Here is a 17,105-nt window from a genome sequence, read left to right on the forward strand (position 1 = left end):
AAACGGTCAGGCGACACATAGACTTCACACCGTTGGGACTGAATACTAGTATCCAGTGTCTACTCATAACGAGATCTAAAATCACGCCAATGATGCCTTTGCCATTTGGCGTGAAATTTTAGACGCCAAAAAAGAAGAATTACATTTTTTGGAATGTGCGAAAAATTGTATTCCAAAGAGGCAGTAACGAAAGGCGTGGACGTCAGTCAGGGAAAGCTATTTAAACGGATTTGTTGCGGGGCTGCCCTCTTGTGTTAATAAGAGCCAATTCTTTCAACAAGTGTCAAAAAGTACGTGTCTACCATTGCGAGTATAAACGGGACATTCATCGGCTATAGTCTGCGGTCGTTGGATTCGTTGTGTTGTTGAATCGTCTGTGGGTGGTATTGTTGATTTCTTTTACGCCTGAGAAAGTTAATGGTGTAGTAAGAAGCAAAACAAAAATAGTTAAAAACAGTGTTGGACACAGGGGATTTAAAACAATGCTGGCTATATATTGCATGAAGCAAAAACCACAAAGATACCATTCTGCACGCACGTGAAGGTTACGATCAAACTCGGCGCCTTCAGGGCGGTGTTTTGAAAAGTTCAATCACCTGAGCCAAGGAATTTCAAAGGTCTGTTTTATTTAAAGTCACGGTAACATGACAAGCTTAAGGGATTTTGAAAGATAACCGGCATTCGAAAACTTGTAAACGGCCAATACAAATTGTTTGAGAAACAGGATTTGATGAAGCTCCATTTAGGGATCCCAAAACAATAGTTTGCCATCAATCGAAGCGGCTTGATAATGCAATAGCAAGTTTGTGTTAGTTTACCTTTTTCCTTCATTGTCGGCGATTTAGTTTCCAAGTTTCTGGTTTTAAGCTGAAATACCGACCAGCTAGCTATTACTATGACAGCAGATGGTGTTCAAATTAGCATGGAGGGACTGCATTACGAGAGACAGAGACTTTCAGCGTTGGTTTTTGACCCTCTTCAAGAAGTCAAAGACTTTTTGGCTCGAAATTTGCGGTCCAAAGAGGTCGATCGCATTGTGGAATGTCTTCGTTATGCTATTCGAAGAGACACATTGAAAACTGTCACTGATGGTGAAGCGTTAATTGCTGTTCTCAATCTGTATTATGGGAAGGATAACTTGCGAGTTTTAGAGCGGCTTTTGAAGAAGATAAACTGTTACGATCTTCTGGAGATTTTGAACGAATGGAACGTGGCAAATAATCCAGTAGAAACGCGTGTTTTGAGAGGTACGTAATCAAATATTCCTACTATGTATTCATTAGATATGAAGGCGTTGTTTCATAAAATAAAATTTCAATTCTTGATTTCTGTATCTTTCAAGGGTTATTGCGTGACAAGAAAATAATTTTTTTCGCTTGACCCTCTAAATACTTACGACAGTAAATGTAATTATTCCACTTACGCATTAAATTAAATCAGTGCACGACCCTGATGTTTTGGTGGGTCGTTTCAGGCGGTTTCCTCAGATGACGTGTTCACTGACCCGTTGAGGCTACTTATTTCACTATGGGGAAACTAAAGAATTTTTAGTAAAATTATGGAAGTTTGCTTTAACTTTTGAAACTATTTTCTGTTGAAGATTGTTTTGTTTCAATATATAACCAGAGGCAATATAAAATTAGTCTGTTTGGTTTTTCCAAAAGCTAATTGATGAGGCCCTGTTAGGGTTTTAGTCATCCCTAAAACTGTGGGGGTCACTTATCCCTTATCCTTAAACTAACTGAGACTGCTATCCCTAAAATTACTTGTCTTTGGAATTAAACAATAAGTGGCAATTTTAAAGTGTAATGCAATCTGTTTTTTAACAGATAACCTACATTGTAATACTGCATAATTATACAAAAACACTACAGTTTTATATGAAGTTTATACCTCAGAGTCCTGGGAGGACTGATCGAATTAAAGAGCCTGGGAGCAAATCTTGGACATCTTGCTTGAGATCATTCTCATCGCCAGATCCCATCATTTCTCTTAGCCAGCAGGGGTCTTCACATGAGAAAATTTAGGATTTACAGTCCCAGATTCTAGGACTTCCGAAGTTCATATATAAGTTGTCAATAGTACTAAATATGACGGCACTCAAAAGCGTTACATTCGAAGAGCCTCCATGTGAAGCTTTAAGTGGCATCAACTTAGAGAATGTGTCCTTTTGGGTCGAACTGGGAGAAGCAATTTAAGTAATATCATGTTACTGACTGGCTGTGCCACTTCTGGTTCAAGATTTTATTATTCTCAAGATAACCAATGAAAAAATTTGAATTTCCTACATCTCCAGAGCCCTTTGTTTTCTCGTGTGAATGCCACTTTAAAAAAAATGCCATCATACCAGAGATGCTAACCTCTGGGTATCTAAAATTTGGATATTTTTTTTCCTGGACCCTCCCTACCCACACTCCCCCTTCCCCTACCCCCTCAAAAGAACATGCATACACCCACCCCCTGTAGCCTAGCATCTCCTTTAGAATACAAAAAAAAAATTCTGCTGCCATTGTAAATTTTGAACGGGAAATTAGCAGGAAAACAGGGCCCCTATGTCGAGAATTAATTTTATTGGTTAAACGGAGACCCAATCAAACAGAAAGCATTGTTTTTGTTTCCTCAAAGGACCATTAAGTCCCAATAGAAACTGGAAACAATGCTTATGCAAAATTTTGGGGACAAACAGAGTATAGTGGTATTTTTGAAAGTGGCCTATTTGGACTTCCAATTCACTTTTATTGGTTTCTTACTTAAAATATATACACTTAATGTATGGTCGCGAGGGGACATCAGGACTCGAGGGAAACCAGAACTAACTAGTTTCATAAGGGACCAGACATTAAGTGCTTTGTGCTGCAAGTGTTTCCGATCTTACTGTTATACGGTACAAAGGTACAAAGACCATACTGTAAACCTTCGAAGGAACTCCATCGTCAGGCCCTGCATTAACACTGAACGTTTTAAAGCTAGCTTTTTTAATAGATTAATTTTTAAATATAATCTAGCTGTGTAAATACCCCATATGAATTTTTAATCAATTTAATCTTTTTTATTCATCTTAATCATTGTAATTTTTTACTGTAACATCAGATATGTAATTTTATCGGATGCCTTTAATAAAGACGTTATTATTATTATTATATATTTAGACTTTTCCTGCAACAATCGCAGCAAAAATCTGGAGCGGGCAACAACTGCGGAATTGTATCCTGGTTGGGATACATGTGAATTTTGATAGGGCCATTTGACAAAGAATCAACCAATCACAGTGCGCATTTTGTTGAGCGAAAGGCTAGGTATATATCAATAATAATCATTAGATTTATTGTTTTGAATGTTCCACCCGAATTAGCCTTGGAGCATTTACACTTTTGAGGCAAAGGGGGGGGGGGGGGTAGGGGGGGTAGGGGTCAGTTGGCAATTCAACAGAAGGATTTCTTGAATCCTTTCATCCTTAACAGGTTTCTTAGGGATGAGTAAAGTCTTGGTGTTAGAGTAAAATTCCTCTCTTTGAAGGGTAGGGGTTAATTAAAGGGTACATAATTTATGAGTGGATCAAGATGTTGTCAACCCTTTTGGCCATGAGGGGTTATCCATTAAATAAAATTAGCGTTAGTAAAATTGAGGCTCTATTTTAAATGTCTAAACTGTTTTTGCCACTTTCGTTTTATCAATTTTGCATCAGGGACAGACGTATATTTTGATCAAAATCATTAATTATCATAGCCATTAGTACGTGTCCTTTCAATAACTTAATGATGTCAGTGAATGTTACACGTAAATGAATTCTAATGTGATGCTTTTTTTTTTAGAATGTGGGTATTTTCCTTTATGGATAAGGATCAATAATGATTTTGCATGGTTTGTGGGAAACAAAAGACGCATTTTGCAAGGGACCAAAAGCCTTTTTAGAATTCCGGAGATAACCCCTGGAGACCCAGATTTTGAAACTCTCATCTACATGGGGGTGTCATTTGGCAAGAGTGATCTTTTGATTTATGTCTTGGCTCCTTTGTGCACACGCAACTACATTCACACCTCTCTTGGAAGAAGTGATGTTCGCCTTGCCTTGGAACAATTAAGCATAACTGGCATTTATTTTGCAAGGTATTCTGAAATAAATGGATTTGGCAAGGATCTCTCAGCTGCGAGCTTCACATCAATTGATGACTCAATGAAAGGTGATAACATCGAGTTCACAGATCAGCCAAATTCACGAATCACAGTTTCCAATGTTGGAGTAGACAACAATGTCCTCTACAAGGATACACCTGATCCAAATAATAAGCATTTTCGGTCAACAGTCCTATCTCAAACAAGTCCTGAAGGAAAAAGAAAAGATATAAGAGTTGTGCAAGGCAGTATTGGTTATGTTGATCCCCCATCTTCTGTTTCTAACTCAAGCCCTCCTAACAGACCAGCTGAGCCTATAAGAGTTGTGCGACCTAAAATGATATACCTTCAGAGAAGCAAGGAACCATCCACAGACATGGTAGACTCATCAAGAATTCTTCAAGACAAAAAACGTGTGGTTGAACAAACTTCACAAAGCTTCAGTGATGATGCGTTGCAGGTCGAACAATCTAAAGCAGGTAACCTGGATGAGACTTCAAACTATGATCACAGGAAGCCGACAAGAGGTAGAAGGAGTTTCAGTGGCGAAAACACTTCATCAGACTTTGAATTGTGTAAAGGGGGCAGCAAAGAGATTGGTGGAGAGGCTTCGCCATTCCACAGCTCACCAAATCCTGACAGCAAAAAGCATTTCATTTCGACTGCAACCTTTCAAGTTAACAAGGGTAACATGAATGGAGTAATAAAAAAATATGATGAGAAACAAAGATCTGATCAAAGCCACTTCTTTACAGGGCCTACTCAGAATGGTAATAATGCCTTTTGGTACGAAGATGATACTCTGGAAGACTTTCATAAAGAAATGATTCCAGAACCAGAACCTGGAAATACACAGCTGCAGTTTGGTCAAAATGAAGACTTTCCTCAGGTTGAATTGATTCCTGAGCTTCAGGCTGAAACAGCCAAATATCCCAAAACCCTAAATGGCTTTGGCCATTCCCCTTTAATTTCACCACCTCAAGGTTTTCGTAATGCCAAACCCATACAGGGCAAACTTGTGAAGGTCAAAACTACATTTGTTGAAACACCATTACATCAGCCGATGTTATTGTCCACAAATGAGGAACATAATCCTCCTCATGGGTGGGAGAGCCCTCGGCTTAGGACTCAGAGACCCCAGGAGTTTAACAGGCCAACAAAAAAGTTAGACTATGATGCTTCCTACAGATTGCCTGATCAGGTATCTGCTGCATATGACCAGGACAGTGTAGAACCCATATTTGTGCATCGCAGGCCATTCTTGATGAAGGTGGACACTAAAATTGAGTCAGAGTATGAGGATAGCGTGTTCACTGACACAGAAAGCCGTGGGGATATGACTCTTTCAAGATTTGCTACTGGTCCACCTTCTTATCTGCCTCCTCCAGAGTATAATGGAACTTCTAAAAGATCCCCTGGGAAATTATCTGATGATTCTGCTGGTACAGGTAATGCCACTTTTGTACAGCTCACTTGTATACTTGAATAGTTAAATTACTAATCCTTTGTTAAACTGAGAGATGAATAAATGCTGTTCAAATTAATACATCATTCAATACGTCGATCATCAAGAGGTAAGTTTTAAAGCTTTGCTGTGAAAAATAGTGGTATTCATTTTCCGGTGTGCTTTGCAACAGTAAAAACACACACAAATTTACGTCATGCATAGATGTAAAAAAATAAGACTAGACACTGTAAGTTTTTCTTCATGCTTTGCAGACTCGTTAGACCGATCGTACAAAAGCACTCTCCTATCAGCGGCAAGTGTGACCTCCATTTGCAGACAAGTAAGTACAAGGCAGGGCCAATCATCTATTTTTAACAATGTGACATGTCCCCTTAAATCCTAAATCAAACAAGAATATGCGGCCTGTTAATTTGGCTGATCAATTTTGTATGTATCAGGGTTGGAACTCTTTCTCCCAAGAAAAAAAAGGCTGCTCTTTGCAAGAGTTATTTATGGCTGAGTCATGACATTGTATGTTGTCCCCACGAAGAATTCCTGGCGTTATTACGCAATGGCAAACTTTGCATTCCTTTATCATATATTATCAGTAATTTTATCTTATCTTCCTTCAGAGCAGAATTATCGATGAGATGAAAAAAGGGTTAAAAATTCCTGATTTCCCATAGGTATTATTGGTATATTTTGGATAGAAAGTGGGCAAACAACCCACTCTAGACTATCACGTCCTCTTTAAAGTGCACCTCAACCCAAATATTTTTAGTCTCTAATATTGATCTCTCCACGGAAAGCAAACATGTTTGACGATTCTTACCTCAAAATACGCTTTTTTATCTGCCGGGCAATAAGCGCAAAGGTATCAAAACTAGCAGTAGTTTGGACCCACGACCGTGATGTGAGAGGCATGGGTCTATTCTCGATTTTACGTCACAAACTGCGTTGCAATGCAAAATTTCTTTGAAAACAGGAATGCAAAGGAATTTGTGACGTAAAATCGAGAATAGACCCATGGCTCTCACATCACGGTCATGGTCCAAATTACGGCTAGTTCCTCCTAGTTTACGTGGCTTGCACGGCACAGAAAATGCGAAAGTCTGGGTAACATTGCTGACATGTATATGTTTGCTTTGGATGGGGAGATTTATAATTATTAGGAACAAAAAATATTTGGGTTTAGGTGGACTTTAAAACTTCATTTGGGAAACCAATGCGCATATAGTGGTAAAAGTGCTCTTCTTTGTTGTATCTGGCTTGATTTGTTTATGGTAATATGAAGGTATGTAATATTGTTCAACTATAGAAAGAGATGTTTTTGAGTCGTGAAGAATTACAAATGAGCATTCGAGGAGCAGAGGGCAAAGAAGTTGAAAGACAGGTACCAAATGCTTTTGTCAATTCCAGATATGAAAATTATTATTTTCTCTAATACACTGCATTAAAAAAAAACAGAAGCAACGGTAATCCCACATAATTGCAATTTCTCTTGTCTATGTGGAGTTCTAGCACGCATGTAGCACCTCAGGTGTAAAAAGATGGTTTCCGTGAATGGTTCCTTGCCATATGCATTGCCTATCTTTAGGTAACAAGACAGTTTTCCCTTTCAGAATGTTTTATGCAAGTGAAGCTGTGATCCTCGCAGTCATGAACGCATTTTTAGCAATTGCGTAGACAAGCCTGAAAAATCCAGGACCTCAATGGGGTTTGAACACGTGACCTCTCGATGCCGGTGCAATGCTTTAACCAATTTACTGAGCTATGAAGCCACTGATGTTGGGAGCTGGTCATTTATGGGTTCAAATGTTCCTGTGATGAATGAATCAACGAAAAAAATCATCTTGCGAAAAATAGAAGTGATCCTCGCACTCAAGTGGACAATTTAAGCAATTGTCACTTTTATAGATACCTGAAAAATTGAGGCAGCTTCAGCGGGATTCAAACCCATGACCTCTGGCGCGGGTGGCGTGCAATGCTCTACTGTTTGAGCTATGAAGCCACACCATTGGGAGCAGGTCAATTTGTTGGCATGAAAGGACTGAAGTTTTAAACGAAAAGTAGACTGAAGTGATCATCGCAGTTTCCACTTTATAGACACCTGAAAAATTCAGTTGGCTTCAACGGGTTGGAGCCTGGCACATTTGTGATGCCGATGCAATGCTCAACCAACTGAGCTATGAAGCCACACAGTTGGGACAGGTCAATTTGTTGGGTTCATGTGTTCACGTGAAAGGATCCTCGCTTAAAATATACATTTCCTTCATTCGTACTCCATCTTGGTAAATTTTCAATACCAGATCTTCATGTTGGCATTAGCTGTTTGCACTATTTACAACACTAGCACACTAGCAGCAGTGCTTTGTGCCAGGACAAAGTCCATTCCGCAAGTATTTTAAATAGCCTTAAAATTATGACCGGTTTTGTGTGTTTGTAGACGGAACTTTGCAAAGAGCTTATGATTGCAGCCAAGGCAGGTGATAAGGAAGAGGTTGAAAGAACAGTTGATGAAGGAGTTGATGTTGACTATCAAAATGAGGTAAGTGGTTTATCCTTGAAATGGTGAAGGATGAGAATAAAAAAGCAATGTCAGTGGAAAGCTAGCAGCAATCAGAGATGTAGATTTTCCTGGAAATCCATGTTTGCTATTTCATCATTGATTTGGACGACATTATCCCCTCCTTCTTTCTCATTCTTTCCTCGTTTTTTGCTTGTCTTCCTTGTTGTTCTCTTTCGTCTTCATCTCTATTTCTTTCTATTTTCTTCTTCTTTCATCATTGATTTGGACGACATTATCCCCTCCTTCTTTCTCATTCTTTCCTTTTTTTTGCTTGTCTTCCCTGTTGTTCTCTTTCGTCTTCATCTCTTTTTCTTTCCATTTTCTTCTCCTCTTCTCCCTTGCATTCTCTCAACTACTCCTCACGTTTTTCTCTTATTTCTTTTCCATCCGCATCCGGTTACTTCTTTCTCTATTTTTTGTTCCCTTTATTCGTCAATTTTAAAGTTATCAGTGTATGGTTATAATTATTTGCAGTTCGGACAATCAGCCCTAATGGTTGCCAGTTGGGAAGGTCATTTGGGAATTGTCGAAATTTTACTCAATGCGGATGCAGATCCTGATCTTCAGGATGGGGTAGGGCAGCTGTTCATTCCTTTCACACAGCATTGTACACATTTTAAGATTATTTCCTTTATCCCACGTTGGGGTTGATTCTAATTTTTTTTCCTGTTTATGAATTTGAAGTTTGGAAAGTCTGCATTGCATGAGGCAGCCCTTGGTGGCCATCATACAATCGTCCATCGGCTGATCTCTGGTGGAGCGAAGATTGATCTTACGGACGAGGTTTGTAATGAAAAGAACATTCCTACGTACTTGCTATCCTTGATTTCCCTTCAGATTCGGTATCGATGATATTTATTTTATTTTATTTTATTTTATAAATAAAAGAATGATAAGTTTACTTATACACGGTTAAAATATCAGTCTTACATAGAAATTATGTGAAAATTAGCGACTACGGGTTACTAAAATTTACCTAAGTAAACGCATGCAATGATTGTATTGTATACAAGGGTCAGATGGATGAAATAGGCCTTTTGCAACAAACGACCACATGGTACAAAATCCGCCATGCTGGAAGGAAAGCTCATTATTATTCCCCCACTGGAACATCAAAAAAAGAGAGGCCTGAACCAGTCAAGCTTGACTTGCCTTTGTTTTAATGTCCCAGTGGGGGAATAATAATGAGCTTGCCCTCCAGCATGGCGGATTTTGTACCATGTGATCGTTTGTTGCAAAAGGCCTATTGCGACCTGTTGTTTTAGTTCCCCAGAACTGAAACACCTGTAAATCGTGAATACGATTGGAAGACCGGATGCATTAGTTTGACGTTTTTTCTTGGTTTGAGCTGAATAAAGCCTTGTGCTGAATAAATGATTAGATGACAAGGGACCTTTTGCTTCCCCTTCTCTCCATTCTTGTCTATGACGTGCGGAACCTCATTGTTCAAAGAAGATGTTGTTGTTTGTTTAAAAATCAGAAACAAAAGTATGAAATAATATTAGTGTTTCAATGATCCCCGTTTTGACAGGAGCAAAGGACTCCGTTACACTATGCTGCTATGAGAGGAAAGAGAAGAATAGTTGAAGTGTTGCTGCTGTTTGGAGCAAATGTCAGTCTTCTCACAAAGGTAAAAGTTGATAATCGTCATCCTCATCATCAGGCCTATTCTACATGTACAAGGGAAGAAGAAGACGAAAGTTGCTATGACGGTTACCTTGCGAGGACAGTACCATAACGTCTTATCTTTATTTCTCCTGTTTTGACAGCCTTGTAAAGTAAAATAATCGGCACGAAGGCGTAATTTCAGGAACAATCACACTTTTTTTTACTGCAGTGTCCGTCCATGGAAGAGCTTAATCGAAGTTGTATCAGTCAGTTTTATATCTTTTGAGAAAGAGCCTCCAAAGAGATAAAAGCATAGGTGAATTTTTATAACAAAAACCTTTAAATAGCTACACATTTCCTAAGAAAAATGCTCAGCCTGATCCTTAGAACTCTTTCCCAGTTCAGTAGAAAAAAACCATCTACAGATAGACGGAACCGCTATGGGCACGAAAATGGCTGTAGCTTTAGCCAAGATTTACATGGTATCAATAGAGGAAGAGATTAAGGCTAAGCCATCACAAACTACTGAGGTGGAGGAGATATGTTGACGATGTGTTTTCCTTATGGGACACGGCAAGAGAAAAAAAAAGATCATTTTATTGAGCATGCAAATTATTCCCACCGTCCACAATCAAATATACGGCTGAAGTCTCCCAATCTGAGATAACATTCTTGGACAAGGCGAAAGATTAAAAAAGGAGTCAACTTAGATTTGTACACCCATTACAGGCCTACTGAAACATTTTAGTACACTTACTACAAAAGTTGCAACCCAGCAGGCGTAAAAAAGGGTTTCGTGAAAGGACAAGCTCTAAGGCTTCTAAGAAAATCTCTTCCAGAGTTACGTTTGATGGAAACATGGAATTCAAAGCACGGCTTATGAGGAGACGTTACTACTCACCAAACGTAGTTGACAGTGTCCTCTCGGAGGTTAATTTTGCAAATAGAAATGCGTAAAAGAAACTTGTACCTTTTGTAACAATATTTCAACCAACTTTTAAAGAACATATAACTGGACAAATGGCGTTTAATTCAAACCCATCCTAAACTGAGAGAGATATTCAAGGAACCGCCCTTGATCTCTTTAGGAAAGGAAAATTGCTGAAAGATATGCTTGTCAAAGCCAAACTATAAAGGTTACTAGACCACCACGGACACACAGCAGGAGTCGGGTTGTTCTGTAAACCTATTTTACACAACTCGAGTTTAATTCAAAACCAGCCTAAGCTGAGAGAGATATTCAAGGATCCGCCCTTGATCTCTTATAGAAAAGGAAAATCGCTAAAAGATATACGTGTCAAAGGCAAACTAGAAAAGTCTACTAGAGCACCACGGACACACAACAGGTGTCGCGTTGGTCTGTCAACCCATTTTACACAAATGGCATTTAAATGTAAACCAGCCGAGGCTGAGGGAGATATTCAAGTATCCGCGTTTTTGATCTCTTACAGAAAGAGAAAATCGCCAAAAGATTTGCTTGTAAAAGCTAAACTATAAATTAAGGCTACTAGAGCACCACGGACACATAGCAGGAGTCGCGTTGATCTGTCAACCCATTTTACACAAATGGCATTTAATTCAAAACCAGCTTAGGCTGAGAGAGATATTCAAAGATCCGCCCTTGATCTCCTATAGAAAAAAAAAATCCCGAAAGGTATCCTTGTCAAAGCCAAACTATAAAAGGCTACTAGAGCACAATGGACACACAGTAGGAGTCGCGTTGATCTGTCAACCCATTTTACACAAATGACATTTAATTCAAAACCAGCTTAAACTGAGACAGATATTCAAGGAAACTCCTTTGATCTCCCCCTTATAGAAAAGGAAAATCGCTGAAAGATGTGCTTGTTAATACCAAACTATAAGGGCTACTAGAGCACCACGGACACACAACAGGTGTCGTGTTGGTCTGTCAACGCATTTTACATGGTTTGAAACCTGTTAACTCCGTCGCGTGCTGCATTTCGCGTTGTTGGTGGTATAGGTCGATCCAGAAAATACCATAATACTCTTTGTTGTCCCCCCAAATTTTGCATAAGCATTGTTTCCAGTTTCTCTGGGACTTTACAATGGTTCCAAGAGAAAACAAAAACAATGGTCCCAAGAGAAAACAAAACCAAACAGTATTATGGTATTTTCCGAAGTGGTCTATAGGCATGAAAAACCTTAAATAACAATGACCACAACCAGGTTTTCTGAGCCCGCGAGACTGAGCACCGCCAGCAAACCATTGTTTTAACGAAAACCGCTGGTCAGCAACCTGGTTCTGGTCATTGCTGTCTAAGGTCTTCCTATAGGCATCTGTTAATTCGAATTATGTGGACAACAAGTCACACAACAATCCGTCCAAATCCCTTCATGAGAACTGAGATTGCCACACTGAAATGCATCACTGAGTCGTCTTACATAACCTTTGATTACTCTGATTACTCTATTCGCATTCCTTTAATTTTACTCTGCTTTTATTATTCAGTTCGCTGAATCAGCAGTGGAGTTGGCCTATTCTTATCATCATGATGATATCGTGGATCTGTTGATGGCCTCTCGTGATAAGGTAAATATTGTCGGATTATATCGTTTCCTTTATTGTTCATCTTTCCTTTGAAGCTAGTATTGTAAGTCACGCTCCGCGTTTTTTCCTCGTCAGTGTGTGGCCTTTGGAGCGAAACCAGACGAGGCGGCTGGACCAACCCTCAGTCTTTAAATAACTTAGGAGAAAGTGCTGCCTTTGTGGTGACATCTGCAAATGGGTGGCCCTCTTGGACAAGGACGATAAACCGTAGGCTGCGTCTCACAACACTTATTAGGGACCTTAAGATCTACGGCGGCGACGTCGACGAAAACGTCACCTCAAAATAGAACTTCGCTCTAGTAAAAGTCTTTCGCGATTATTCCACCTCGTTCACTTCGTACAATGTGGGCGAAGTATCCGAAAAATAAATTGGTACGAGCGGTTTCAGACTGAAAATAGAGAATGAAAGATTCTCTGTTGCATGCTCACGTTGTCGTCAAAACCTAAAATTTTGTGATTTCACGTCGTCGTCATGCAGAGAACCGCAAAAATATAGCTAAAATCCGTGCTACACGTGCAGCACGATTATTTATGCTCTTTTAACCAATGATATCATTGTTTTGTGGCGTTTTCGTCGACGTCGTCGTCGTAGATCTTAAGCTCCCTATGAGGGAGCTTTAGCAACGGCGACGGCAACGAGAACGTCGCAAATTTGCACATTTAGTGAGCAAAAGCAATAGCTTTGCACGCTCTGCTCGTACATTTTTCATTTTTGTACATTTCTCTCACGTTTTCGGCAAATCTTTAACGTGAAGTGACAATTCAATGGTTTTACGGAGAACTTGAACACAAGGCAGCGAATTTGAATTTTCTGTCGCAGCTTGAACACCGCACCTCCTAATTCACTTCCTGGAAAGTTACACTAGTTTTTAGAAGTTAGGCAAACCGACAGAGTGACGAAAGAGATTCATAAACCAGAACTTGCAATTTTAAATGACGTTTTCGTTACCGTCGCGTCCTAGATCTTAAACTCCGTATTGATTAGTTCGCGAAGTGTAGGGCATCAGCACGAAGCTCCTGGTGTTGTGGTCAGGCCTCATTTCATTCATTCATGGGTAGGGTGAGAGCGTGATTTGGGTGAGAGCGCTAATGGATTGATAGCGACGACCAGCGGAGTGTACATGCTGATGTCTGATCTCACCCATAGATGGCTTGCTTGTAAAGCGCATTTGAATATGTATATGGAAAATGCTTTATATAAATTCATTACCATTACCCTTACATGTAGACGAGGTTCAACCTGCGTACTTGAGATGTGAATTATAAGCAAAGAGTAATCGAATCCACCGGAAAAGTGAAACTTCCCTTACTGTGATTGCTTTGCGGACCACTGATGAGCTATAAAAAGTGTGCCAAAGTTTATAAGGTCGCGGAACAAAAAAACTGTCCTCCGCTGTCGTTACTACAACGCTTTCAATCCAGGGTAAGCCTTCGTATGCCGTAGCCATCCGATAGACATTGTGAGTGCACTTCAACCTAATGTATAATAAGGCTTAGAGACAATAACTCTCCAGGGTGCTTGTAGTTCGTCTAATAGCCCCGTTGCCATTACACCTTTAAGAATAAGTAAGAGAGAATTTTAGAAGTACTAACACCATTTTTATGGGAAGGTTTTACGGGGTTGAGTTGAATTAAAACAATTGCTTGTTCTTTATTGTCTTTAGAAAATTCGTAAAGAGATGGAAAGTCAGATAAGAAAGCAGAGGTTACGGCTCCTAAGTTCGACAACCTCTTTGCCGAATTTGTCCAAAGTAAGTTTATTGTTCTAAGTATTTTTTCCTTTTAGGGCTGTTGGTAGTTCAGTGGATTCCGGACTATCGAACGGGGATCCAGTTTTCGAAGCATTGCACTTCTACATTAATCCAGCACCCTTTAGTTAACCATTAACAGTGCTCAAGCATACAATTAGACCGTATTTATGAATAGCGGCCAAGGAATTATTCCTTTCTTCTTGTGCTAATAAGACCAACTAGCCTCGTTTGCATGGACAAAATAGTAAAGAAACATCGTTTTAGAGCGAGGCTTGAATAATTTATCGGCCGCCATTTATGAATGCGGTCTATTGCGCTCTCTGGTATCTTAGGAGCAAATTGGAAGATCTTTAACCGAAGAAAAAAACTGCCTCTTTCCCTTTTTGCAGGTGTCATCAATGAAAGATCTTTCCCGATCAAGGAGCCGCCCGGATCTACGAAAAAAGAAATCTGTTTGCCCCATTCAGTGAATTCCGAGACTGACTATGCATAGGTAGAAGAAGTAGATAGATTCGAGTAGTTCTCTTACGGATTCCTTGGAACCATCCAGTAGGTAGGTGGACAGACAGGTTATCATGTTGAATCCCGAAATGGAGAGGTTTATGTGGCCTCGGACAAAGTATACTGGTGTGTACAAAGAAAGACGGTCGTGCACATTGCTTGATTTTAACTGTTAACAGTGTTTATTGATGTGTCCGTTATGTTGTAGTTTAGGGCTTAGTTATTCTTGAGCTTGCATATGTCTCGTAGAGCGCTATTTGCTTGGTATTGCGGTAATTCAGGATTGATGCTTAAAATTTTATGTACCTTAGCTGGGAGATCTCACTCATCTTACTAGTACGCATGTGATTTCATGACGTTCAAGTTAATGGGCGTGACCCTCTATTATTTTGACTTGTAATAACTTTTTTGTGTTTTCATTGACGATGAGTACTCGTTTGTTAAAGGAAATGAGCAAACCTGTATTTCTATTCAGTCAAAAAAGTCTCATTCTTGTATTTATAGTTGCTCACGTCTCCCTTTTTCTGTACATTTTATTCTACGGGTCATATAGGATGTGTGCAGAAATTTTGGACCGCAGTGAGCCCTTGATAATAATTCCAAAAAGGGGCTATGGTTTTTACTGTTTTATTTAAAAATTTGCTAGAGTTTCTCCCTATTTCTTTTTTATACATTTTAAAATTTTGTTATTTAAACATATTTCTCACTGTTTTGCCCTTGGCACCTTGGCTTAACTAGAGGGATTACAATAATACAAAATGTTAATATTGTTTAATATACAGGCTCACACACACAAATTTTACGACTGCAAATTTACTTATAACAAAAATTAATCAAAAACTGGCCACTGAGAAGCCATTAGTATTAATTATAACATTTTGGACTTCGGGGAAAATAAGCACTATTAACATCATAATTTTCAGACTCAACACCATATCATAATTAATTCAGCTATTTTAGGAGTTGTTTTAAGTTATTTGCAAGTCAGAATAAAGTAAGTCATCCTCATCCTTAAGGCGCTGTTACACTGCAATTTTTCGAGCAACTTGTCTCGCAGCGCCATTTCTACAAACGTTCTCACATTACGAACAAGTTGTTTTACGGGTATTACACTGAGCAACGTTTCATGAAACTTGTCTCGTTTCGATGATCACATGAGGTTAAAGGAACAATTTCATTTCCTGGTGCCGCAAACCGTTGTGACACAAACTGCAGGACAGATGTTACACTGTGGAATGCTTAAAAAATTTGTTGCAACCGTTGCGGAAAGTAGAACTCAATTTTGCTTTCCGCAAGGCGGTTTCTACAACTGGTCTCGCAACATTTTTGGCCGTTGTAAGGTATGTTACATTGGGCAATGATTCGCCCAACTTGTCTCGCAATGGCGTTGGGAGACAAGTTGTAAATTCTCCTTACAATTTCAATGAAATGTCCGTCAAACGGGTATTGACGCGGAACATTATTATTGTTATCAGCTTAAGAGGTGTGATCTTGATATAACACCAAATTCTCATGACTACCCAACAAAGAGCGCTTTGGTACTACAATGAGCGACAAAAGTGTTGAGACACTTGGCAGTAAAATTCGATTTTCTGCGTCTTGGATACATTTCCCCCACTTTCCCCCAAACAATGTTGATTTTCCTATTTCTTCCACTGCACAGACCACAGCGCCTACACAACATTGAATTGGGGGGCCGGGGGTATCAGAGAATTAACACTAGATGCAAATAAAATAGAACAAATGCTTGAGCATCAAAAAGCGTCTTTTCCTAAGAGTGTCTCAACTACTTTTGTCGCTCGTTGTAGTTGGGAGAATGAACGTTTCGATAGCGGGATTGAAAGGGTGTAAGTAGAATTGTCCTCCATTATTGTAACTTTCCGGATAGTTTTACTCCTTTTTTACCGGATCAGTAAGCGTGTTAGGTCTTGCGTCACAATCCTGTTTGGTTTACCATCAACCGATTTTATGCAAATGTACATTGACAGTCGAGCATGGACCCTATCGTAAGTTAAGCCTTAGTAATAGGTGTGGCAAATGACTTGAACAGTTGTGGCGAAAGCGCAACTCGCAACTGAAGCGTGGTGAGAGCACTGATGAAATTTGCTGTGAGGCTGTGGTTTCTGGCGTTCGTTTGTTTTGTAAGTAGGTCACTTGCAAAGTATATGGAAAAGTAATATAAAGTTGAATACATTTTTTAACGTGATCGTAATAAGATACTTTTTCAAAGCTATTCTCTAGATCTTTTTAATAGAACTCTAAGTGCTATTTTCCATAAAGTTACAGTTCTGTTATCATGTTGCCTTTATCAGTAAAAACATTTTGAGAACCACTAGTTCAATAAGCACGGAATTTTTGTGGGTTTAAAAAAATACTTTGAAGCACTTCTTGTTTTTAAGCACAACACTTGCAGTTCCTATAACTTTTCTTTCCCATTTTGTTTGTATAATGAGACTGCCAGGTGTATTTTATAAAGAAGAAATGCCTTGTATCTGTGTTCAAATTTGGTTGACACAAATCAGAGCAGATTTGAGATTGAACAAA

The 17,105-nt window shown here is 39.2% G+C and overlaps 1 protein-coding gene across 1 annotated transcript; it reads left to right on the forward strand.

The window, feature by feature from the left end:
• Window positions 1-73: 73 nt before the first annotated feature.
• Window positions 74-16,896, forward strand: LOC137993385 (uncharacterized). Its single transcript, XM_068839206.1, has 11 exons — window positions 74-1,247; window positions 3,813-5,561; window positions 5,833-5,900; window positions 6,879-6,953; window positions 8,007-8,108; window positions 8,604-8,702; window positions 8,814-8,912; window positions 9,661-9,759; window positions 12,211-12,291; window positions 13,974-14,060; window positions 14,450-16,896. Exons 1-11 carry the CDS (start codon window positions 896-898, stop codon window positions 14,528-14,530), a joined length of 2,892 nt encoding a protein of 963 aa, XP_068695307.1. The 5' UTR covers window positions 74-895; the 3' UTR covers window positions 14,531-16,896.
• Window positions 16,897-17,105: the final 209 nt, after the last annotated feature.

The sequence above is a fragment of the Montipora foliosa genome, chromosome 2 (genome assembly GCF_036669935.1).
Source record: "Montipora foliosa isolate CH-2021 chromosome 2, ASM3666993v2, whole genome shotgun sequence".
In the NCBI taxonomy this organism is placed as follows: Eukaryota; Metazoa; Cnidaria; class Anthozoa; order Scleractinia; family Acroporidae; genus Montipora; species Montipora foliosa.

What these genes read in the sequence shown, in the direction of transcription:
- LOC137993385 (XM_068839206.1), top strand. Translation starts at nt 896, where the DNA reads ATGACAGCAGATGGTGTTCAAATTAGCATGGAGGGACTGCATTACGAG. An exon ending in ATCCTGATCTTCAGGATGGG is followed by an intron (nt 8,703 to 8,813) that starts GTAGGGCAGCTG and finishes ATGAATTTGAAG; the next exon opens with TTTGGAAAGTCTGCATTGCA. An exon ending in CTTTGCCGAATTTGTCCAAA is followed by an intron (nt 14,061 to 14,449) that starts GTAAGTTTATTG and finishes CCCTTTTTGCAG; the next exon opens with GTGTCATCAATGAAAGATCT.